The 25,841-nt window shown below is 43.2% G+C and overlaps 2 protein-coding genes across 2 annotated transcripts in view; one reads left to right on the top strand and one right to left on the bottom strand.

Annotated features, from left to right (window-relative positions):
* BACH2 (BACH transcriptional regulator 2) overlaps nt 1–9,313 on the top strand; it is a 190,011-nt gene extending 180,698 nt beyond the window's left edge. The window contains exons 8-9 of the mRNA XM_086743288.1: nt 1,061–1,267; nt 6,381–9,313. Coding sequence (XP_086599414.1) covers nt 1,061–1,267; nt 6,381–6,860 — 687 coding nt within the window. The 3' untranslated portion in view covers nt 6,861–9,313. The remainder of the gene's footprint in view (nt 1–1,060; nt 1,268–6,380) is intronic.
* Nucleotides 9,314–14,843: 5,530 nt separating this feature from the next.
* On the bottom strand, nt 14,844–23,615 carry GJA10 (gap junction protein alpha 10). Its single transcript, XM_086745484.1, has 2 exons — nt 20,878–23,615; nt 14,844–15,819 (listed from the first exon to the last, which is right to left on the bottom strand). The coding sequence occupies exons 1-2, from the start codon at nt 22,246–22,248 to the stop codon at nt 15,781–15,783; spliced, it is 1,410 nt and encodes a 469-aa protein (XP_086601610.1). The 5' UTR covers nt 22,249–23,615; the 3' UTR covers nt 14,844–15,780.
* Between the last annotated feature and the right edge of the window lie 2,226 nt (nt 23,616–25,841).

Here is a 25,841-nt window from a genome sequence, read left to right as displayed (position 1 = left end):
GTCCACCACAGAACATTATTTTTTTCATAGTCATTGGGCTCAAGCTACAGGTGAAGCAAGGTTTGTAGGGAGAGTTGCGCACTTTGATTTGAGCAAGCTGATAGGTTTGGGGAAAAAAAGCCAGCAGAAGTCTTTGAGCACATCCACTATTCTCCAGCTTTTAAGAAAGTGTGAGTTCATTGCTCCAAGTTGTCAGGAACTTTGTGTTTTGCTTTGCTTTAATGCATAATCAGTAGGAGTTGAAGAGATGGTTGGAATTCCTAAAGTCAGAATATGAAGCTGCTGTTGCATGGTCTACAGTGAAAATGGGATGGCAGTTCGTGGCCTGAAGGAAAAATATTTTACTGCAAGTAACTGAGGTTTTAGATTGTTTGGGTATTTTTTTTTCAATAAATGAAACTTGGGTGCTCTTCAATCTACAAAAAGATTAGAGTGTCAGCAAATACTGGTTTATTTCAAAATGTGTGTATTTTAGCAGAGTCAGATAGGTTGCATCGCACTCCTCTGACCCTTTCTTTTTATATGATGTACTGCTCAGCTGAAATGCTGATTAAGTGACCTTTCCTAATTGCAATACAGTATTTTTCATCCACTTGAGGTGTCAGGTTGCATTTTTAACCTCACACCTAATTAAACTTTCAGTCCTGCAGACCATGCAGAGGCAGGTTTCCTGCTGCTTTAATAGCTCGTTCCTTGAAACCAGTTTGAAATTAGTAGCAGTGAGGTACTTCACTGTTTCCAAAAGCTGAGTCTCTTAGTGGACAGAACCTTCTTTTAATGCAAGGAGAGCTGTTATTAGAGCTTTTTAGAAAGGTGAACTTTTTACCTGGGATCCATCTGCATTGCTGATTTCAGTACAATTATAATCTGATCCTTACCAGCTGGACCTCCACAACATGCTGCAAGGGAGTCTTAAAGACTTGCTCAATGTAAAACTTGGTGTGTTGTTTATTTAGGGGGCAGCGGCATAGCTAATCGTCCTTCTGCTCACTGTTGTTCGACTTTCATTCAGCAAGCAAAATATGACTCTTTCCTCTTGTCTTATATTTGTTTGTTTTAGGTGAAACTTCCTTTTCCTGTTGATCAAATCACAGATCTTCCAAGGAATGATTTCCAGATGATGATAAAGATGCACAAGCTAACCTCAGAGCAGCTCGAGTTCATCCACGATGTCCGCCGGCGCAGCAAAAACCGAATTGCAGCTCAGCGCTGCCGCAAGAGGAAACTGGACTGTATTCAGAACCTAGAATGTGAAATCCGCAAGTTGGTGAGTTGTGTGCTCTCGTTGCGGCCCCGCTCACCCTTGCGCCGCAGCTTGCACGGCACTGACAGCAATTCCTGTCCAGAGTTTAGGGGGTTCAATTAGTTTGTACGTAAGTAAGTGGAACCACTACTATGAAAATTTAGTATTAAAAAATATATTAGTATATGTGTGTATATAATATATAGCACAAAATTCCAGTGGAATGAGGCCTAGATATCTCTTTATTTTGATATCTCAAGAGCAGATTGTTAAGTGAGTTGGAAGGGGAGGGAAGCCTGTGTCACAGCTCCCTTCTTGCAGCTGAACTTATTCCCAGTACCTGCAGTGCATCCACAAAAGCATTTCCTCATCCGAGCCCCATTTCCATGCCCAGCTACCGTAACAATCTGTCGGACACGGATTCATGGAGTACTCAAAAGAGATAGGTATGAAGAGACTTTCAGAGGTTGTCTGGTCTACACAGTGATATGACGGGGCCAACTTCATCTCTATGTAGAGATTTTCTTTCTCTTTGGTGTGCTAGAAGGCAGCTCAGTGTTTTCAGGATGTTTCAGCTTGCTATGCCTTTTCTTCAGCTCTTTCATTCCCTGAGCAAATGGTAGAAATGGCAAGGGAAGCAAAAAGCCAGGAATGTGAGTATCAAGGCAAATGAACATTCCTTGGTGTAGGTCAGTGAGATGGCAAGGGTATGTCTCTCCTTGCTCCTGTTGTCTTCCTCCCTCTAATGCTCCTGGTGTACCATAGACTGAAACCCCTCTATGATTCAAGGACCATCTCACACAAAAGGCCTGTTCCCACTCCACAGGGCACTGGCCTTCACATCCCATGCACTGGGTTCAGGTGACAACTATTAGTTTGCCCCAACACTCCTTGATGTGTGTCTCTGGCAGTAGTCTACTGCAGAGAGGAGAGCAAAGCATGCCCTGCTCACTGGACAGATCATGTCTGGGCACAGGGCTCCTGTGTGCCAAGGTGTCAGTGGATAGTGCTACCACATTTTAATTTAAGGGAGTAAGGTGACCAGAGCAAGGCTAAATGGCTGCTCAGGAAATCCTCTCTCTTTCAGTCATGGTGTGGACACCTCACGTGTGGTTTGGGTGGCTAAACACAGATGTCTACAGTATAAACACCTGCACTGGAGCTAGTTGTCCTAATTTCCTTTATAGTCAGTGAAGAGAAGTAGATGCCTGTCAAATCTAATTTGTCTCATCCTGCAGCAGAGGAGGTGACATACAGCCCGAGTGTACCCACCTGTTCCTCTCCATCACTAAACAAGATCACCTGGAGAGCCATATCAGATGGAGATATCTTAGCTATAGGCACTGTAGCTGAAAAAACTCCCCTTCTTTCTGATAGTGCCCCTGTGATCTGAGGGGTCTGCTCCTCTTCTCCTGCCATCCCTTGCCCATTGAGAAAGCAAACTGGTACACAATGGAAAAAAAAAGTTTTGGGACAAGGGTCATGGAGGAAGACATGTCTGCAGAGTGTCACTCAGTGGGAGGAATGCAACACTGGAACTTCAAAATGGGTTGGCACCTCCTGGTCTGTGTAAAAGTTCTGAAAGCTTTCTGAGATGTCAAAAATAATGTAAAAGTCCCAGTTCAGCTGTTAGGAGAAGTGTGGGTGTGCAGCATGCAGGACTGGACAGTTTAATTGCATTATGCAGCAGAGATGTAGGAGTCCAGCATTAAACCCAGACTTTGAATATCCAAGGGTTTGAGTGATAAATCAGTTAATTCGCATAAATAAAACAAAAGGAGCTAAAGCTGATTTCTTTACCTAGATCTCTGCGTACTCAGCTTCCATTAAAATTAAAGGGTATTTGGAGTCTTTGATTAAAATGTCTATGTGCACTTTAAAACGTGCTCGGCTGTAGGTTGGACTTGGTGGGTCTGGGGAACAGGGTACTTCTTGTTCTTGTCATAACAGGTTGTGTGTTGAAACTGGCCTTTAACGTAGGCTTCATTGTGCTTCATTTTCTGCCCAAGCTGTAGCAAACATAGTGTGAAAGAGGCAAGGATCTGCTGGAAGAAGCTGAGCTACCGTCACCCCACAAATGGCAGAAATCCTCCTGACTTTGGGTTACTCACTCACTGCCTGTGCCTGTCTGCTTCCCGTCTGTAACAGGGAGGTGACTCCGACCCCACAAGCTGGCTGGGAGGCTTAAATCATCAAGGCTTGTGAAGCCTTCAGATGGCATGCTGCTGAAGCCCTGGGGGGAAAAAAAAAAAAAAACAAAAATAAAAACATTGTTTAGAGTAGTGCTCCACTGATGCAAAACAAACAAAACATCAAAGATAAACAAAATAGCGAGCAACTGCTTCCTGCACCGAGCGTAATCTAGTATGTGCGGGGTGAGTCAGAGATTCTGAAGGGTGAAGGAGCGGTGCCTTGTCCAGGTTGTCAGGAGAAGCAGGTCCAGTCTTGGCTGCACATGCCCGTCCCTCTACAGTGAGCTGAGGATGGGGAGGAGTACGTATCTCCCATTCTCCAGAGCAGAGCACTCTAAGGGCTGGACTAGCAGCAACAGGGGGTTCAGCTTGATTCCTGTAGCCTTGACTTGAAAATTAATTTGGGTTCATTGGCTTTACACAATCCTGTGACACTGCCGTTATTGTCTAACCTAATCAACTGTGTATAGGCAAAATAATTTTTTTAAGTCCCCTTCTCTCTCCAGCACACATACACATCTCTGAGAAATGAATGAAAGACATATGAGTGACCTTGTGGGCCTGATCCCTGCTGAATTTCAGGTCTCAAAAATGCTTTGAGGTGCAGGAGTCTTCAAAAGAAATTTTGAAATTTCTATTTAGCAAGCTGGACTTCAGTAAGTAGCAATATGGGATCTGGTGCATTGTTCTGAAAAAGGGCATTAGTTAAAAAAGACAATCACAAGATATGCAAGAGTACAAAGCTGCAAAATTAAACTCATGCAACTTCAATTTTGCCTCTCCAGCACTCCTGCCCTCCCTCCATACGCGTGCTCTCCAAGCAGGTTGTCTGCTTCAAGATCTTACTTGTACGCTTAGAAAAACCAGCAGTGATACTCCAGTTGACTTCACACAATACATGGTCACTGGAAATTCCTTTGTCATCTTTTGTCCACTTTGTGACAAGTAATTTCCAGTCTCCTGAATTGCATAGTGGTTCTAGGGTTTAAGGGTTTTTCACTCGGTTGGGTTTTCTTTCTGAAAGACCCCTTTACCTCCCTGCACTTACTTCCTGCAAGTCACCCATCTTCTTGACACAGATGGTTTCACAGCAGACAGTGAGTGAAATGATTGTATCCTCTGAGTTTGATAGGTATTTTTTTTTGCCTGCCTTCCCTCGCTCATCCATCTACCCACTCACATTCCCTTTTTTCCCTGCAAACTCACAGCATATTCTCTTCCATAATTCATTATCTCAAGATGTACTTGAGCATCTGTTTATTTTTTTATTATTTTTATGCTTTCTTGATAGATTTATCAATATTTTAGCAGTTGCTTCTTTTCATGTGCACTGTTCTCTTTCTCATTTGCACAGCTGTATGCTTCCAGCACAGGCTTCAGACGCGGGGCAATACTATCCGCTATCAACAACCACCCGTAGCTGGATTATCTGAGTTGTGAAGTTTTCACGTCTCAGATGCCGAGGCAGCTTGAGTTTAGCAGTGTTACTAGGTGAGGTACACGGCTGCACTGCTTTCAGGGCCAGCTTAGCTCTGGAAATAGCTCTGGTACCCTACAAAATCTCATCTACTCCCTCGAGCTGTATGCCCACCTTCCTGGGACAGAAGGTGATGCAGCAGGACCGTCCCAGTCAGTCTGCACTGAATCAAGACTGGTTTTTAGAGGTGTATGCCCAGGCTGGGTCTGGCTCTGTGCCTAACACCTCTGATCTGCCTCCTGAGCACAGGGAAGGCACCGCTTACCCCATAGGGGCCTTGGCGGCCACGTGAGGTCTAAGCTGGACTTCCATCGCAGCATGTTGCACAGCGCCCTCTGCTTAGCTAGGGTTGGGGGCCTTACTGGTGTTTTGTTGGATGCAGAACAGCCTGAGCTTGTTTTACCAGTTTTTGAAGTCTTGCATGAAAAAAATGAGTTCTATCAAAAAATTCTTCACAATCAGCTCAGGCAGATGCCTCTCAGGTTCTCTTCACATCTCATCTCCACTTCTTGCAGCCGGGCCAGGCCAAGTCAGGCCCAGACGACCGCCCAGCGGGAGGCCAGAAAAGTGTGAGGGCTGCAAGGCCCACAAGGCTCACACCTCCCCGTCTCTGCCCCTGCTGTGGCTTTTTCACATCTTCACTTCTCTTTTCTTTTTTTCTATTTTTCCCCTTCATTATCACGGAGGCATTGTCAGGGAACATTCTGTCACCAGTTGGCTCAGCCCTGACCAGCAGCGGGTCCGCCCTAGGCCCAGCCAAGTCCACTGAACAAAGGGGAAACTTCTAGCAGTTTCTTACAGAAGCTGCCACAGTAGCCCCCCCTCACTAAATAAAACCAGGACAGAAGCACATCGAGCTTCAGGGTTTTCACATACATCTTCATAAAAATATCTTGATTAGATCAAACTCAAACCAATAAGCACCAGAACATAAGAAAATGAGCCATGGTGCAGGACGCAGAGCACATGCTTACCCAGATCCTGGCCTCTGAATAATGCACCTTGCAGTGGTGAGGAGGGTTCAGCTGGCACATGGGCCAAAGCAGGTGCACCCAGCCTGACTGACCAACCCAGCAGCTAGAGGGTGAACTGAACTTCTGCAACATATCCTCACTTAAGGAACTAAACCCTGGTTTCTTGTTCAGATGGGTGATGGCTTTTCTTCATCAGAATGTTTCTTTCAGAGATTTTTGTGTCATCCATCAAGCAGCCTTAGTTTATTAAGGGAGCCAACAGTTTCTTGGGAATAACTTGTGACTCTGTCCTCTTCCAACTCAAATGTTTTTCTCCAGGTATTTCCCAAACTGCAGTCCACACAAATGTGGTGGTCGAATACCTGATGTCTTTGTGACTTTTCTTCTACCCATATCAAAGTAACTCACATGTTGGGTACCGCTGCATACATGTCCAGAGTGTGCAGCCAGCGGATGGCTCTTCCTCAACCTAAGATGCATTCTTTCTTTTTCAGGTGTGTGAGAAAGAGAAATTGCTCTCAGAAAGGAACCAGCTAAAAGCAAGCATGGGAGAATTGTTAGACAACTTCTCGTGTCTTTCCCAAGAAGTGTGTAGAGACATGCAGAGCCCGGAACAGATTCAAGCTCTCCACCGATACTGCCCTGTTCTTAGACCCATGGATCTACAGCCAGCCACCACCATCAGCCCCTCCCCAGCTGGCGTGGAGCAGAGCCTGGTGACCTCCCAGTGCGTCGGCGAAAGCATGCAGTGCTGCTCAGAGCAAGCCTCAGTGCAACTGGGAGCACCCTGGCTGCCCAACAACGTCTCAGAAAATTGTTCAGCCGGTGGGGGGTTGGATGCAGCCGACACAGGTACTTACCCCGAGAGAGAGCTTCCGCCAGAGCAGAGCAGCCAAACGGTCACGGTAGACTTCTGTCAGGAAATGACTGATAAATGTACAACAGATGAACAACCTAGGAAAGATTACACCTAGTGACTTGTAACCTTAATGTTACACCTGGTCAGGTGTTCTTCAGTCAGCCAGTGGCAGTGTTCATTTGTTGTCTAGAAGAACATATTTGGTGCACACTACAGTGGTCTTAGCAGCAATACTGTTTTTAAGTATTCCCTCCTCTCTACAAGCAGGAGTTCTCTTCACAATGGTGCTATCCCTTGCTCAGGCAGGGAACGAAGCAGTGGCAACACTGTCTGTTTTTTGTATGTTGATTTCAATCTTAACAGGGATGGACATAACACCTCTGAGGACCCAACCGCAGCTTTTTTCTCAGTGGCCCATGTCACAAAACCCTAACTCAGGAATTTCCTCTGAATGTTCAATTTTTCATTGAAGACAGCTTCTTTACACATCAAAGTTTTATAGCTAAACTGTACATATTATATATAATATATATAAAATATATATATCCATATGCAAAAGTCCCTGCATGCCTCAATTTTTCTCATCCTACAAACTGGAAGCTTTCATTTCTATTGTAAAAACAAGTTCCAACATTCCTTTTTGTCTTCAATGCTAGAACTAGTTTGGTAACTTGTTGATAATTTTTTTTTCTCAGTTCGCAGTTCAGCAATATCATTCGATTTGTACTTATTTATAAAATTTTAATGTTGGAAACTTATTTGAGATTTTATTATAGACATTTTTTTTGGCATAGCCATTTCGTGCCACTTGAGCAATGTGGAGTTATTTTATTTTCTTGCAGATACTGTACAGTAATGGTCAACTTTGCCACTTGCACTGAGTTTCTGGTCAAACCTCTTTTCATGAATGAAGTCATGACTTCAGTATAACTTGAGTATATGGTTTTCTTTGCTTTATGGCTTAAAGAAAATAGAAAAGTTTTAGCTAATAGACAAACACTCAGGAGCTCATTATGTAGTAAAAACGGTCTTGCCAAATACTGAATTCACTATACAATTTGTAAAGAGAATCTGCTTGAATTATTTTTATATTCAGACTTCTTTCTGTTTCACAAACCAAGTTTAAGTGCTGTTAATGATGCTTTTGGATTCTTATAGGGGAAAGTATATTTCACTCTTTAGAGAAAAAGGTATTTGACAACTGGATCAGTTCATCATACGTTCCACGAAGTAAAGCAAATGGAGATCACATCAATACGCTTGTGGGGGGCTTTTTCTCCAGCCCTGCTCTGCATTCTTTACTCATGGAAGCAACTGCTGCTCCGGCTGGTCCCCAGAGCCTCACCTCAGCTGTCCTCAGCCGTTACCTGTTTTCCTCACCAGACCCGAGTTGCAGAGGTGGGTCTGGTGAAGTCAGTGATCCTGCCTGGGTAGGCGGAGTTGCGGGATCAGACCCCTAGTTGTTGACTTTGCTTTCCTTACACAAGTCAAGTTAGCACTGTATCCTCTTAAGAGCAAAACATACATCTGCCAACACCCGATTTGGTCGCGTATCCATCAAATTCTTGTGTTCCAGGATCCTCTCGTCCTGCAGCATTGCCCTCAGCACAAACCGCAGCTGAAAGAGCGCTGTCTCAAAGGAGACTACTCAGTGAATTGGCTTAGTTGTAACTGTATTGGATTTGTATCTTAAGCGATGTTGACTCGTGTTATGACTGTGTGAGGCAGCAGCTTTCCAAGCATAACATCTGTATGTACAGTGTAGACAGAAAAACGTCCTCCTAATGCTTTTTTAATAATTATTATTCTAAGTGTACTGAGTTTTTATTTTGTGGTTCTTTGCCCTACGTGTGCCAGGTTGCGTGGCTTTATCCTGGACGACAACTGTCATGTGCTTTACTGGCTGATATTGTTTGTACTCACTGAAAAAAATGACCAGCTGTTCACACCTATTAAAAAAAATATGTGGGGGGAAGCAGCTTCTCAGAAGCACTAAGTGATAATGTGGTCTTCTGCGCTAACGTTTACACTAGAGGTGTGCGCTGGTGCTTTTTTTGAGGCACTCTGTACAGTAGATCAGCATCTTGACCCTGGAGGAGGAATCAGCTCCCTCTCTCCACTTCCTCCATCTTCAGACTGTGCTCATGGACCATCGCCCACTCGCCACAAAGTCTTGCTTTTACCCTCTTCACCCAAACTATTGTAGCCAAGCTACCCAGGAGGAAATGCATATAGCATGTGCCATGTTTGTTGAAAATACTTTTTTTTTTCCCCGCATGTACAAAGAAAAACTAGTATATAATGTAGGAGAATATTTATGTTTAAGTATTAATCATTACTGTACAAAATCCTTACCTTTAAATGTTAAAAAATATACAAATGCCATAAACTCCTAGTTCACACAGTTGAAAGAGGGGGAGGAGTCGTCCTTTCTTTTTAAAAGAGCTTAATCTAAAAATATCTGAACCCCCTCCTAGCCATCTTTTGCAGGTAACTGACTGAGAAGCTCTTTGGCAGGGAGGGGGGGATTTGATTTTCCTTTGAATTCGTTGACGTTGCAAAGCAGTTCTGTGCTTCGCAGAGAAGTTTTGTTTCTATGAGACCATGGTGAAAGCTAGAATTTAAAACTAAATGTGAATCACATTATAGAGTCATAGCTACTTGGGGGGGCTGGGGGCGGGAGGGAGGGAAGGATCAACTGACACAGTATTTTAAAGATGTTTTTCTGTTGCCTTTTTTATTTTTAAGTGACCTCCTATATATATGAATAGATAGAATGTTTTATGAGTATAAAACCAAGTTTTAACTTGCTTCCTAACATGAAGATTTACTCTACTAACAACTCATGTGCAACTGGTACTCTTGACCTCATTCCAACGGTTTAAAAAACCCACCCACACAACCCATTGCGCTGCAGCTCTTAGGTTTGACCTGGCTTCATACTGGTGCTGGGTCTCTTGATTTCCTCTACCTTGGGAACTAATATTTAAAACCACTGCTCAAATAAGTGTCTCTTCATCAACCTTTCTCTTGTCTCTCTCTCTTTCTCTGCCCCGTGAGCTTTTCTGGATGTTTGATTTCATTCTTTCCCATTAGAAGTAGCTGATTTTGTGTCATTGCTTCCTATATTTACATGTATCATGGTTTTTCAGTGAGGTTTTTTTGGTGTTGGTGGTTGTTTTTTGTTTCTGTTTTGTTTTTTTTTTGTTTTTTGCTATTCCGAACCACACAGCTTTCAAAGCGGTTACTGGACTAATGTTAAAGGAAAACATTGGAAGAATTAGTTTCAGACCTGGATGCCAGTTGACATACCCAACCGTATGTCATGAGGTCAAACCAACTCACCACAAGAATACCACTGGGGAAAAGAAAACCCAAACCTGACTACAGTATTCATGAATTTTAAGAGTTTGGCCGATGGTTACTGTGATCTGAACCTCTTTGCTTTTCTCAAAGAGGATACATGCAGCATCGGTCCTCTCGGGCATTGCTCGGGAATGGCGTGGTGAGACCTCATTTCCCGTGAGGTGCTGCACCACTCTTATGGGTGTGCAAGTCCTTGAAGCTTTGTCCAGTCTGTATCTAATCTTCCTTTTCCGTTGCCATTGCTCTGCTTGTGTCACCAGGAAACCTCATTTCATTAAGGCTTGTTATGCTTTGTCAGGTGAGTACTACACTATATAATGTGCTTGTTTCTCTGCGTTCTCTGGGGGTGCCTTGAACACAACTAAAGCTCATTGCAAGCTGATTCTGGAACAAAAAGGTAGTGAAAAAAAAAAAAGGAGAAAAAAATGAGAGGGAAAACAAAACAAAAAACAAGCAAAACAAAAGCAAAAATGTTGGCTGTGTTATCAGGAGATCCCAGTATTTATATCACAGACTTCCTAACATGTGATGACTCAGGCGTCAGAGTTTGATGCTGCAGTATAAAACTATTATTTTATATATTGTACAAGTAATTTATTAAATGTCTTTCTAAGGGTATATGCTGCTTTTAAGATGCACTATATTTTTGGATCTAATCCTTGTATTTTTTTTTTCCCAAGGAAGTAAAATGTGCTGCAAAGGCAAGCCACAGTGATTAGTATGCTAACTGCTACTTCTCTTTAAAAAGGAGAGTGGGAACTAGATACGTAACGTTGCTAAATGGATTAACTGCTGCCAGAGAAATTATTAATGCTGATAGTGTGGTCGTTAATCTGGAGTCCAACACTTCATCAAATCTATATTCTAAAAAGCGCTTAAATAGAAGTTAAAATGCCTAAATATATAGTTAGATTTTTTAATATGTAACTTTATGATTGCCTAATAAAGAAAACAAATCTGCATGCTGGAATGACTATAGTCCTGTAATAAAAACAAATCTGATCCACTAGGAGAATGCACGGTGAAGCGTTGCCATTCCAGAATCGACACCACACCTCTCTTCTGTTTTGTAATCTACTGCTGTGGTGGTTGAAAGAGGGAGAGGGGTGGGTTTGCAGGATGGAAGACCTGTTGTGAATTTTGCAGTGAGACGAAGTGAACGTTTGCCAGGTTTACGCAAGCTCACAGTTTGTCGCACTTCGTGTCCTCTAGCATTGCAATGACGAGCTCTGCCTTTGCCTTTTTTTTCTCGAATTTGAGACATCTTTGGAGGTGCCTGCGGGTAAGTGTTGCAGCCCATGGTTGCAGCATTTTGAGAATCTCTATTTTAGGGCTGCCTAGAGGAGGTTTAGCTCAGTGTGAGCAGTGGAGCTGATGGCCTTGCATAAGGAGGGGATCTGCTGAGCATGGAGCAGTTTATTTTTATCAGAAGTGAGGTGAAACTAAAACCATTAACATAAGGAACTTATGCTCTCTTTCCTGCTAGAAATTTTCTCAACAGATTTTGACTTCGTTTCAGTTCTGTCTCTGCTGACACAGTCCAACTTAATTTTACATCGATATATATAATACGTGTATGTATGTATACATACATCTATAATTCTAGTCAGAGTGTGTGTTTGTGTATTTTCCTGTTTATAATACATATATGTATATTTATAATACTCCGTGGAGTATTTCATGACTCAAGCATCAGATCTGATGCTGTAGAATACAATATATGTGTATATGCATATGTTCCAATACTGTGTGTATATTTAAAAGATCTATTGTTGGTGGTCTGTAGAATAATTATTACTCTCAAAATTTTAATGGCATTACTTGCAAAGACTAAATGTACAGTATTTTTCTACACTCCACCAAGATAGGTATTATTTATATCGAAGTCAAATATTGATATGCATTTTAAGGTATTACATGGATAACGTTGCCATTTTTGCAAATCAAATTGCTTTTTGGCAGGAAGGAGTGCTAAAAATACCTTTTTATAAGGTCATTGACCCAACCAAACGACTGCTAAAAAGCTAGGTAGGTGACTCCTGCTCTTGTACGAATTTTAGTGACTGTGGGCAGAGCCCTTTCCGTAGGCAAAAGCCACTGTGCGGTTCATGCAGTGCCACTGTTGTCCCTTTTGGCTAATTAAGGGCATGCAGAAAGAAACTAGCATCCTAAAATAGAAATGGCAACTGGCAGTGTTTGATTTCATTGATTGTTTAGAAGCAGAGACAGTCCCAGGCTACAAACCCAAACGACCCCTCTGTTTTGGAGGGAGCCGAGGGGGAGCAAGAATCTCCAGCTGGGCTCATCCCTGCGACCAGAGGAGCCCACCCTCCAGGATGTGGTCAGAGGAGGGAGCAGCTACCCCACACCAGGGGTTGTGGCTGGGGTCCCCCGCCCAGGCCAGCGTTACCCTGCGTTTGTGACGTACCTGAGAGGAACATACATAGTTTCAGTCCTGTTCTCACTACTAGGTTTGCTCTGCCTGAAGCTATCTGGATCCCTCAGACCGGCAGGAATGATAATAAACACTTTGGTGATACTCGATGCGTGGTTGTTTACGCCTAGTTCCAAGCATCACCTTTGATTTCAAGGGTGGGGATGCCCTAAGAGTTTGTTCCAGAACCAGTTGGTTACAAGTGCACCTCTTCTATATGCCTTACAAACTTCAGAGGCCATATTCAAAACAGGGTTTTATCAGTGTATGCAAGGGGGTGCAACCCCTCTTCTCTTCCTCCCCAGGTCAAACAGTATGGACAGTTTTCACACATATCTACCTGTATAACCCTCTGTACCTCTCATAACTGGTCAATGACTGTAACAGGTTACATCAGGTGTTTTTTCTACATACTTTTTACACAAATTCTATGCGATTAATGTAACTTAATTCAATGCATCATTTTATTGTACTAGTTCTTAAGCTTGTCTTTATTTTTTTTCTAGGTGACTGTGGTTTCTTGTGATTTTTATTGTATAAATAAATGAGGTGGCTGTTGATGCTTACTCTCTGTTACTAAGAATTTTTACCTTTTTGGAAGAAAGCATTGCTATGAACTAATGAATTTAAAACATCATTTACTCATTGTAAATACAGTATTGTGCAAAAAAAAAAAAAAAAAGAAAAAAAAACACCCGACCCTTTTCATTCATTTGAATTGCTAGTGTTAACTGAATTTTGTCTAGACACCATTTCTGTTGATGAAATAAAGACATATCATTATGTATTGTAAATTGACTCGTCTTGACTCTGAAATTGATGTTGCAGTTCTCAGTTAACGCATGGGTTGTAGGTGAGATTCGGGAGGGTAGGTTGGATGTGGTTGATACTGCCTGGTGAATCTCTGGACTGATGAAGAGACCTCCATTCACGTGGTCCCATTGCTAATTCATGAGTTGTCTTTGATCCATGGATCCAGTTATCTTTGATCTGCTGCAGGAACAGCCGAGGGCACTTCATTGCAGAGATGAAATAAGTTGTTTTGGAAGATCAAATAAGCTGTTTCTGTACCCATTCCCCTAGTGCTTGACTTAAGGCAATTCTGCTAAGTCTTTGTTTTGGTCTTCCCAGGTGTCAGTGTATGTGTTGGGAGGCAAGGAGAGAGGCTGGGGTTTGTTTACAGAAAACCTGAGAGCAATTGAAAGAGGTTTCTGTAGAAACAGAAAAATAGCTGAAAATCTCTGTGTGTAACCTAAATACAGCAGTGCTCCTTTTCTGTAGCAGGAACTTGTGCCATGGACCATTAGCATTACTTAAACTGCAGAAGATCCAGAAAGGAAAGAAGAAATGATAACAGGTTTGGATGCTGTTCCCACATGTGGGATGTGGGTGTCTAGTGGCGGGGGAGGGATGGGGTGTTTGCTCTCTGGGACTCCCGAACAAGTGGCAGCCACCTCACCCCTTGGGTTGGATGCAACCTGAGAGCCTGCTCGACAGCTTGGCAGGAAGAGACCTGGGAAGGTGGGGAGTGGCATGGCCAGTTGTCCTACTGTGGCCCACACACTTGCTGGGATGCGGCTGTGGGTAGCAGGGAGGAGGGCAAGCTGCTAGAGGGAGGTCCTCAGGCTTTGTATCACCAGACAGGAGACACTAGATTGTGTGCCCTGGACCACCATCCTTAGGGATACAAACTACATCCTCCTCCATCTGCAGCAGTGACGGTTGCCTGTGATTTTTTCAATCATAAAATGCTCATGGAAGAAAACCAGAAATGTTGCTTTCCAGAGTTTCCCAGTTTTCTGAATATTCCTGTTGAGGATACATGAAGAAAGCATCCCACCCTCTCAAATCTGTCAGAAGATGTAGCATCCATTGCATCCACACATAGCCTGGCAGTAGAGAATGTACTTCAGCAAAGCTGTTTCTCCATCCCTGATCAATTGTTGCTGGCACTTAATGGCCACCGTCTTAACAATGCATAGGCAAACTGTCAATGAGTTTGTAGTGAGGCAGAATATGAGTGTAAATCGTGCACTGGAACAAAACCACTGTAATCTCGAGTAATCCGTATGTTTGGCACTTTTTTTTTTTTTCCACTTTCCCTGCTGGCCTGCTTTCTGCTAGCCTTGCCTTAGAGTTGTCAAGTCATAGAGGATTTTGACGCTTGGAGAAACTGGCATAGTGAACGAGCTTGGTTTAAGCATCACTTTCCATTGAGGTGATAGCAAACGTGAACTATTATAAGCTTGACAAATAAAAGCAGCTAAAGGCATGTGGCCAGAAACAGGGTCAGGGACAGTCGGAGGAAGGGTCTTTATTTTCCAGATACACAAGTGAAAGGACTGCTTTCTTGGCTGCATACAACTCAGAAATCCAACCCTCCAGAGCAAGTCTGTCCTAGCAAAATTAAAATGAGCTCTTTTCGGCTTTGCTTATCCTTCAGTTCCTCTATGAGATAGTGAAGGGAGTAAGATTTTCATGACCTTGCAGATCTTGAAGAGCAAACTGAAGAAAAGCATGGATGTCTTCTACTTAAAATAAATTGCCTGATTTTACTTAGTTTCAAACTTGAAGCCAAGAGTATTAGCTACAAGGAAACTACATTAGCATGGAATGTCTCTGTCAGAGCTTGAGGACTGCGTTAGCACAGGCAGGTGAGCAGCAGCATATTCTCCAGCTGGGTTTTTATCTCTGTTAAATTCTCTGTCCCTTCAGGTTCCTCGTGTGCTCCGTCCATCTTTTATTCATCGGGTGCTGAAGCCTGGGGAGACAGAGGCCATGTAGCCTTCCAGGTTACTTGCAAATCAAACCAATCCTTTCTTATAGGGGTCTTGGGCCTTCTGCTACCTGGAAGGTCGATGGATCAGGCTGGTTTCTGATATGAACGATGCTAGCATGCACAACAAGTTGTACATCCCAAAATGTTCTCCCAAAGACACAAGGCTGTTTCTGCAGTGGCAGCACACGCTGACCGGATCCGGCTCAGTCTACGTGAGAAAAATCTTCAGCCGTGGAGCGAGCTACCCCTTAACACCAGCAATCAGAGTAGGGTACTGGTAGGACTGGTGTAAAATGGAGGAATAAAAGAGGTGTTTGGTTTCTTAAACTGTATTACAAATTTAGCGTTATAGCTGCGTGAGAAGGGAGCATAGAAACACAAAATTTGTTTTTTATCTCTCTGCTGAAGGTGGTTTGTGCTCGGTCCCTTAGTTTATTTATTCTCCTCGGAATGTCATTACTTTTTCATGATAGATGATAGTTCTAGGAGCATGCTCTGAAAGATAACAAGAGAAAGAAAGGATGAAGCTGAATTGGCTTAAAGGAGAAAAAGAAACATTATCATAGTAATTAACCCAGGTTCCCACACATACATAGTTGGGAAGGTGGGAATCCAGTGTTTAGCTGACAACACACTTACCTTCTAAGGCTCTGTTCAGTGCTGAGGGAAGGGTGGGGAGAGGGAGAACCAAAATAGACACATTAATCCGTGAAGTAACTTGCTTGAAATTAGTGGATCCATCCTAGAGGCCATGGTTTACATATTAAGGGGTTTTGTATATTTTTTTATTGCTTTAAACACATACAAAGATGGACTCAGTTAGATGAGCTCCACTTTCTAAAACCCAGCTTATCTGTTTGCTGCTCCACAAATCCTCAGAGGGGTTCATTAGTTGTCAACTGCTGTTGACATCTTCGCCCACCCCCCCCCCCCCCAAAGTTTATCTGTATTTTTGAACTGGTGAAGGGTTACCTTTGGGTAACCAAGTAGCTTTTGCAGGGTAATTAATGACACTGGCTGTCCTCACCACGAGCTTCTCCTGAGTGCTGCAGGGAATAAAATACAACTACAGTGGAATTTAATTTTTTTAAAGGGTGTTTGCATAGGGAAACTATACAAAGCCAGCAGTAGTTCTTAGCAGGTGTAAATATGAATACCTTTAAGGATTCTCAAACATCCTAGAGGAACAAAGGGCTTCATCAGTCCCTTACTCCACCTGTAGATTTTGCTGGTGGAGCTCAGCTGCCTAACTCACTCCTCTGCAGTTATTAGGTTTGTTATTTCAATGTACATTCACTCTTATCAAACTGTTCCCAGCCGCAGGAGCGAGAGCGGGTGAGCAGCTAGTTAAATGAGTGGATATTTATTCTTCAAATGTTGTTGAAAGGATGAGTAAACATGCCTTGTTCTGGAGCAGGCTGCAAGCATTCAGGTTGAATAGCAGCTCTCTCTTTCATATCCTGCCCGCTACGGAGTATTTTCCCACTGGGTAAAAAGGCTCAAAGCTGAGTGGAGAATTGAGAAGTAGAAAAAGAATTGAACAGCACAGAGGAATAAAAAAAGCAATGCAGTGAAGGAAAATAGACCCAGTGAATCGTAAAATTTCCCCAACTTTGGCAGAGCCAGGATTTCAGCCCCAGAGACTTTGTTTTCTGCAAATGAATAAAATCAGCAACCCTATCTCAGTCTGATTCTACAAGTGGAGAGTATCAGCTTTACCAGCTGCTTCATTATCAGCTTTATCTCCCTCAGTCACCATGAGGAGGGGGCCTTGCTTTTAAAGATAGATTGATTACTTTGTAGTAAAAAAATTTAGACCTAAAGAAATGACACTCTGAAAGCAAAGGGCTCTCTGGAGGAGAGGGTGGGCTGAAGAATGAGGAATGTACGTGAGAGTGAAAAAAACTCATAACTTTTTGACAAACAGGAATCTGAAGTTGAGTGCCTAAAATACCTAATTCTTTCAAAAAGTCTTGATCTAGTAATTTTGATTTCCCAGGAAAGCAGTTCAGCTAAGATATTGCTAAGAATATTATAAATCTTCTAATGACTTCCAATTTTGTTCTGTGATTCGAGGAACTTATCTTGGCTCAATGAAGAAACACAACCATTAGATAATGCCAAGCTGCCCCATCCTCCAAGGACTAGGTACGTCCTTGGGTACTCTAGCAAGAGGACTAGCACAGTAGTTCTCTCCATGCAGGTTCAGGCTTGAGGTGCAAATGTGATAACCTGGTTTCAAATCATCTGAAGGATGGTGTCCTTGTGAGAAGAGTTGCAAATCTAGTGTAAATACTCAAAATCCAGGTTAACCAAATTAAACCTCATAGGTTTTAGAGCACACCTTAAGATTCTTTAGAAAATAATATCATAGAATCATAGAATCACAGAATCTTAAGATTGGAAGAGACCTCCAAGATCATCAAGTCCAGCCGTCAACCTAACACCACCATGCCTACTAAAACATGTCCCAAAGTGTCATGTTCTTTGAATATGACAGTGTCTACATGTTCTTTGAACACCTCCAGGGATGGTGACTCCACCACTTCCTTGGGCAGCCTGTGCCGGTGCCTGATCACTCTTTCAGTAAGGAAACGTTTCCTAATATCCAACATAAACCTCCCCTGCTGCAACTTGAGGCCATTTCCTCTTATCATATCACTAGTTATCTCAGAGAAGAGACCAACACCCAGCTCCCTACAACCTCCTTTCAGGTAATTGTAGAGAGCGATGAGGTCCTGATGCTGGACATGATCAGGTAGCATGCACCTGGAGTCCTCTGCTTTAGAAAGGCAGGGAGAGACACAGCTAGCGGAAGACTTCAAATGCAGCTAGAAATGAAATATCACACAGCCTCCCACTTTCATAGAAAAGTTTGCATTCAGCTGTTGAATTGTGGTGACCCTGTGATACTCTAAAGGTGCAACACTAGGCTGTGGCTATGCTCAGCTGAGCTGTCTGACCTTCTGCAATTGTTCTTTTGGTTTGTAGGAACAGTCGAGGAGGAAGACTGGTTGATTGTCTCAAAGGGTGACTTTGGAAACAAAGTTTTCTCCTTCCCTAATTGTTCAATCTCTTATTTTTGTCTCCCCAGAGAGAAAAAGAGAGTCATTCAGTCATCCCCATGGCTTCACACAGCCTTGCACACATCAGACAGTGAGCCCATACCCCCCAGGATGCAGTTGGCTTGTGTGCAGACTCTTGTGGTATCAGATAGATTGGTTTTGTGCAGCTTTGAGATTTTCTTTCGGCTAAGAAAGCTATGGTGGTTGCAGGCAGTTGCAGTTGTCCTGCTGTCTTAGCACAGAGCGTGGGAGTGTGTTTGGTTGAAGGCTGCTAGAATGGCTGTTGAGGTATAGAAAGTGATACTTCCAATGTTGAGTTCATTCTCTCTCACTGAGCTAACGCAAGGAATAATACAGTCAAATTCTTGCAGAATGGATAAAGGGAAAAAGAAAGCATTCGAGCCAGTGTGGAGGTAAAGAAGATAGTTTGAGAATATTATCAAAGAGAATTGAGAAACAGTATCAATTCTGCTATGTTTTTGCTCCATTTGGCTGTCCAGCTTAGACTAGTATGATCCAGGTTAGATTGTATTTCGGCTGTTTAGAAAAAGTTGGTGCATGTGCATTCGTTATTATATTAAAAAGTATCTATCCTTTCTCTTCATTATTGATGCAAGTCACTTTTAATTAGGCATGGCAGTAGGTAATATTTTTTTGTGTTCTTCAGTTGGAATTTTTTAAATACAATCCCTTTCCCTTTTAAGTACTGTTTTTTTGTTGTTTTGTAAATAGGATCACTAATTTTCAAATGCTTCTGTCACACAAATAAATCTGGTCATACATATTTTTCTTTTATCTAACAATTAATACATGATGATTGTCTTCTGGAAGTCAAATTAAAACAAATCAAACCAATGCCGAGTGTCTTTGACAACCAAAACTAAATAGTGACTACAGGAATTAGGAAATACAGACCAGAAGGATATGTAAGCTTTAACGTCCAGATTCAATTTTTTTTACGATGCACTAGAATATTGGTGTATCGAAACCAATATTCATCAAATGCCTTAGCAATGCCAGCAGTAAAGTGCATTTTCCAAAATATTGACTCAATTGTATATAGAAACACTTTTTCTTTAAAATATCCGGGGCTGTAAACAGGAAGCAACAGGCAGTGTACCTGCATGAGTCACATTTTAAAATGCTCGTACCAGTCCCACACATAACGAGCCGGAAAGGCAGCATGCCAGAAGAGAGTAATGACATTGCTTTGCAAATGGCTTCTCTTTCTCTGCAAGATCTCCCCTGAAAGAGAGCGGCGTTGCCATTAAACAGTAAAAGCTGTCAGGCAACTTCTGTGAGTTCTCAGCAGGGTGCTACTGAAATTCTGTCTTGCTTAATGCCTTCTTGCGCTTCACCTCTTCAAAGAGCCTTCTCGTCTGAGTATCAAAAGCCAGCAGAAGATCGACAGATTGGGCTCTAGGCCCCCTTCCTACACTAGAAACGGCAAAGTGGAAAGTGATTAAATTGCATCTAAGTGACAGTTTAATAAGCCTTATGCTGAATATTTATGTATTGCAGAAACTGCCATTCCATGAAAACTGGAACTCACAATTTTGCCGAGCAATGTGTAAGAGTGCCTTCTGCTTCTCACCACAAAAGATTTGAAGTTTTTTAGTTGGTTGGTTGATTTTGTTTGTTTTGTATGTAGAAGAAGTATTTATTTTTAGGAAGAATGAGAAAAAAAATTGAAGAGTTGCTAACTTTGAGTATTGTGTGAGGTAATCCTCTGTATCTTACATGACCTATAGAAAAGTATTTAAGGGCTTGCTCCTGCAAGCATTTGTAAAGGAGCTTTTTTGCTCTTAGAGCAAAATCCTATGATCTGGGGCAACCAGAAATCAAATTACTTCTTTGAAAAAACACCTCATTGGTTCTTGAATGCAAGCACTGTATCTTATCAACACTGACTGCACCCAAATTTATAGCGCGCAGCCGAGGAGCAGGAACAGCTGCCGAAAATGCAATCCTGCAGTCATTGGCTCTGGCATTGCAATTATTTGGCATTTTATACGTAGATCTTTTGATTTATTCATTGAACTATCATTCAACTGGGCAGTCACCCCTGGGAGACACCCCGAGAAGCTGAGCCACTGAACTCAATGCACTCAAGGCTTTGCATTCTCACAGTGCTACGCAGGCTGGAGCTGAACCAACTTCTCCTGAGATAGCCCTCTTCGAGTTGGTTGGGATGATGTAACAAGTACGAAGAAACCGAGATTCCGTGACTTAGAGCTCCTTGGGACTCAGTGAAATTTGGGATGCTGGTGATGTTTTTTGCTTCCGCCCTGGAAGAGGACCAAGCATGCAGGGAGCTCAGCTGGATGTAAGGACCCGCATGCAGGGAGCGGCAGGATGTAAGAGGCCCTGCCAAGGCCCCCTACCTTGCCCCCCGTCTCGCCTCATCGCCAGGGCAGGGGTGGGCAGCTGGAACCCCCCGTCGCCCCCTACCCGTGGGCACCGCCGGGCCCCACCGGTCGCTACTTGCCATGGACACGCGGCGTCCCGCAGCGGCGGCGGGCAGTTGACTGCCGGGCGAGCTTCCCTCCGAGTCGCCCTTCCCCTCCGAACCGGAGCCGGGGCAGGAGCCGGGACCGGAGCCGGAGCCGGGTCCGTCACCGGAGCCACCCTGTGAAGCGGCGCTGTCGCTGTCGCTTCCCGCCCGGCTCCCTCCGAGGACACGGGAGAGGAAACTGGACTTGCGGGTTCCCGGGCAGTGCCCGCTATCCGGAGAGTCGCCGCGCTCCTCCTCCACGTCGCGGCAGGCGCTCACCCGGCTCTGCTTGCGGGGCACCCGGCGGGACCCCCCCGCCGCCGCCGCGCCCTCCGCCGCCACCGCCCCTCCGTCCCGCGGCGCCTCCTCGCTGCTGGAGGAGGGCGGCGGCTGCTGTCCGTGGTGCTGACCGGCGCTGTGGCGGCGGCGGGGGGGCTGCACGGCGGCCCGGAGCTCCCCGTCCTGCCGGCGGCCCGGCGGCCCCGCCGCGGCTGGAGGAGGCTGGGAGGCGGCGGCGGGAACGCAGAGGAGCGGCCCCTGGGCGGTGGAAGGGCGCCGAGGGGATGCAGGCGGCACCATGGAGCTCTTCTTGGAGTTGTAGAGGCTGGCGTCCTCCTCCGACCAGCGTGGCCGCCCGTAGAGGCTCTTCTGGATCTTCCTGAGGCCCAGGTGGGCGATCTCCAGGATGTTGAGGAACAGGGAGACGGCGGCGATGCTATTCATGAAGACCATGAAGATGGTCTTCTCTGTAGGTCGGGACACAAAACAATCCACGGTGTTAGGGCAAGGGAGCCGAGTGCACTTGTAAAGGGGGGACATGTGAAACCCGTACAAAAGATACTGACCGATCATAAAGCCCACTTCCACCACCGAGCGGGTCAGGATATGCAGGACGTAGGTGCGCAGCAGGGACCCTCTCAGGGGTGCCTTATTCACCTTCTTCTGTTCCTCTAGCTTACGCAGTTCCCTCTCCACTCTCCTGTGCTCCTCAGGCACAGGCTCCAGATCTTCCAGCTGAGCCCGCAGGTGTGCTTTCCTCTTCTGTCGCTCTTTCTCAAGAGCCCTCAACCTGTAGAGCGCGTGGCCCATGTAAACTAGCGATGGCGAAGAGACAAATATGATCTGCAGTACCCAGTATCTGATCAAGGAGATGGGGAAGGCTTTATCATAACAGATGTTGCTGCAGCCAGGTTGCTCTGTGTTGCAGATGAACTCAGACTGCTCATCGTCCCAGACGTCTTCGGCAGCCACTCCCAGCACCAGCATCCGGAATATAAACAGGATTGTGAGCCAAATTTTGCCAACTATGGTGGAGTGGATGTGCACTTCTTCAAGGATGCTGCCCAACAGGTTCCAGTCCCCCATGGTCAGAAGTTCATATCTGAAATGCAAAAAAAAAAAAAAAAAAAAAAAAGTTATTTTAATACAGTACTGGATTTCTTTTGGAAATGGCCCTTTTTAGTTTTGGGGTTTTTTTAAATAACGATCTTTCGTATACATTCTTCTGATAGCAAGAGAGCTCTTAGAAGTTCATCATTATTTTTCTACTTAATGGGTCTTTAAATGAATCCAGACTTTAGGATTACTGGTGAAAGATGCAAATGTGAGATTATTTTAAGCTTAAGAGAGATTGATTTCAGCTGTAAGCATCAGCACTTCTTAACTGCCTACAGTTTTACACTATTTTTTTCCCACTAGGAAAGAAGACATTTTTTTTTTTCCCCCGCTTTGCAAATCCTTTGCCAACTACAGTTTAATTCTACACCCACTCCATTCCGCTCTCTGTGGCTTTGACTTAGCTTTGGGTGAAAGACAACTAGAATAAAATATAATGATGTGCATGGCTTTCATTTGTGTGATAAAGTTTTGGGAAGTATCCTATAACTGTGACAGAAAAAAACATTTCATTTTGTACCCTAAGGTAGTAGCATTATTAGTGCCATCCATCCAGTATTTTTCCATCTACCAGGGTAACAATCCACAAGTTTCTCACTTGGATTCCTAAAACTACAAATCCGTAGCTAATTTATACACAGCTGTACATGTACAAGTAGTCTCAGTTCTAGGATAATGTCAATAAATGAAGAGTGCTTCTAGGGTTAATATATTTCATTTTATTAATTTAAAGCCTTACTGAATCATCAAGACTTTATCTTAATTATAAATTTCAACATATGAGATCAATAAAACAGGGATTACATAACGGAGTGATGTGGAGTTGTTTAGCTGGGAGCGTGAGATGATCTTTTTAACTACCTCTTTCCCAGAAGCTCTTTGATTCACCATCAAACTGCTCTATGTTCTGCTGCCAGATGCTTGCTTTCCAAGCCATTTTTCTGGAAATTATTCAATTCTTGGTAATGGGGGGTATTGAAATGTAAGGTATTTGTCTGTTTATTTGTGAATGAATTCAGTGTTGTGTCCCCGGAATTCTTTCTGCTAAGTTGTGATAAAATACGGAAAGCAACTGGGATCATATCTACTTCAGGGTTTGCACTTACATTTTTTGTGCTGCTATATTTTCAAAACTTCCCAAATTCCACTAACCCACAACCTTTAGTAATGTACACTTTCTAAGCTTTTTTAAGAGCAGCTGGTTGCAGTACCCTAAATCTTATGCAATTTTAACTGATAGCACAGCTGGGTGATATCATCATTATCAACAGAGCTTGGTTATGGTTTATGATATGATCCCATGTAGTACGATCCTGCTTGGAGGCTGTATTTATCCACACCGCAAGGAAAGATTTTCAATTGTAACCAACAGTGCAGTCATTCTCTACACAGGCATCCTGTGCCTTTATTATTATGTTTCTGGGTTTGGGTTTTTCTCCGCAAATTTGAATTTTCACAATGAACTTCCCTTTTCACATAGGGAACTGGTTGAGGAAACCAAGTGAATTAAGCAATTTCTTAGGTGCTGTGATGCACGTGGAATATCTCCTTTCCCCATTCCTTCCCTCTCATGTATGTCATCAAAATAAAACATATGAAAAAAAAGTCAGCAAAAATGATGATTGTAGTCTGTTTTCCTTGTTTTTAAGGAACAATGTCAGATCTTTCTTCTGTCTTCATATGGATTTCATTGAGAGTAGATATCAAATTGTTGCACCTTCATAGACTGGGTGGCTGTAAAGATGTTCATAAGTTGAAATGTTTACTAGCAAATATTGCATCTCAAGCTAACAATGCTGAACCTGTTTTTTCAGAGCTTGGAAGTGCAGCTATAGAATCATTCACCTTCAATAAAGTGAGAAGTAGAGGATTACACAGAGCAAGCTCCCGAAGCCAGAGTACTCAAGAGGCCAAGTATGAGTGGGTGACACTTGCTGATTGCTCCATACCACTTCCCCTGAAAGGTGACTGAACCATGGCAACACAACAGTTACGCAGAGGAGCTTTGGGTATATTTGTTGTCTTGTGAATGACTGATGTCTCACTGAAATTGATAGACTCTGAAAAAAAAAAAACAACCCTCCAAGTGAGATGGTAAAATGTAAATGTAGGGAAAGGAGACGTGTCTTAATCCCAAAGGTGAAAAGATAGCATTTGTTTAGTAGTAGGAATTATCATTGCCTATTTTTGGCACAGAAAGTGAATGTAACCTTTCAGGGTAAGAGAGGATAAGAAGAGGACTATAAGCATATCACTTCATCTCTATTAGATGTGTTTGTTCCTTAAGTTGTTTCTACCAGTGTTTAAACTCTGTTCTCATCTTTCCTTTATAATGGCTGACACCTTTCCCTTCCCAGTCTTACGTGAGCTCTGTGTAACAGAGTATTTCAGTTTACTGTAAGAGTGTAATCTCAAATATCAATTATATCATTATTTCCAGTCTACTAGTGTACTAGAAATTCTAGAATATTAGCCTAGTATACTAGAAAGGTACCCTTTTTAGTATAGATTATACATTTTTTTTACAATGAGGGTTGTAGAGCACTGGAACAGGTTGCCCAGAGAGGTGGTGGATGCCCCATCCCTGGAAACATTCAAGGCCAGGCTGGATGAGGCTCTGAGCAACCTGATCTAGTCGGGGATGTCCCTGCTCCTTGCAGGGGGGTTGGACTAGATGACCTTTGAAGGTCCCTTCCAACCCGAACCATTCTGTGATACTATGATTCTATAATTCTATATTTGAGACATTTCTCACTATACCATCTGACTACTTTTGTGTCTGTCCAAATATTTTTATATAGTTATTTCAAACAATACAAATGCATGCATGTAAGCAGTTAGAACCAAATGGAAATCCACCATTGCTCTTGGAGGAAGTTTCATTATTTTTTTTGTTTTGTTACTTCTTTATTTTAAAGTTCCTTTGATCATTTGCCAGTATTCAAATCACTTCTACATTCAATTTATGCCAGGTTTTCATCAGCTGTGATTTGAAAAAGTGAAGTTAAATCTTAAATTTCTTGTAAAAAAATGTTAAATGCTAAGTTGCAAACACTCCCAGGTTTAATTCATATTGCCCCAAGTCTGACAGAGACCTGCCTTCTCCGTACTGCCCTAGGAAGAATTATTTTTTTGCCACTTACCTTAGGAGAAAGCCCCTGGTTGGTCTATCTTAGAGCACTGCAGAAGGAGCACGCAGCGCTGCTGATTGCTATAGCCTGGAGACCTTCCTTCGACAGTGCTAGAACATCTTTTTCTTGGTGTTTTTTTTCCCCCAAGAGCCAAAGCATAGGCGTGGTACGCTGAGCAGACTTCTCCGTTCTTTGTAGCCGAATGCCAAGACCACACAGTCTAAACTATCCGTGCACCGTTTAAAAATCATCAGATGATAGGATGGTGCCTCTAGCCAAAATTATCATGCAATTATTTTAGTCAGTGGCATCTAACAAAGCCATTCCCTCCAGGCTCGATCTGTACGGCAATTGTTTGCAATGTCCCTATGCCTTGTTTTAGGCAGTTCTTCAAACATTATGCCTCCACTCAGCTCCCAAATGAAATTTTAT

This window comes from Chlamydotis macqueenii, chromosome 3, assembly GCF_036417535.1.
Source record: "Chlamydotis macqueenii isolate bChlMac1 chromosome 3, bChlMac1.mat, whole genome shotgun sequence".
NCBI classification, from domain to species: domain Eukaryota; kingdom Metazoa; phylum Chordata; class Aves; order Otidiformes; family Otididae; genus Chlamydotis; species Chlamydotis macqueenii.
Note: the sequence above shows the minus strand (reverse complement) of the source record. Positions and strands in the feature narration are given on the sequence as shown.

What these genes read in the sequence shown, in the direction of transcription:
- GJA10 (XM_086745484.1), bottom strand. Translation starts at nt 22,248, where the DNA reads ATGGGGGACTGGAACCTGTTGGGCAGCATCCTTGAAGAAGTGCACATC. An exon ending in CGGGACGCCGCGTGTCCATG is followed by an intron (nt 15,820 to 20,877) that starts GCAAGTAGCGAC and finishes GTTATCTTTCAG; the next exon opens with AGCATGCTCCTAGAACTATC.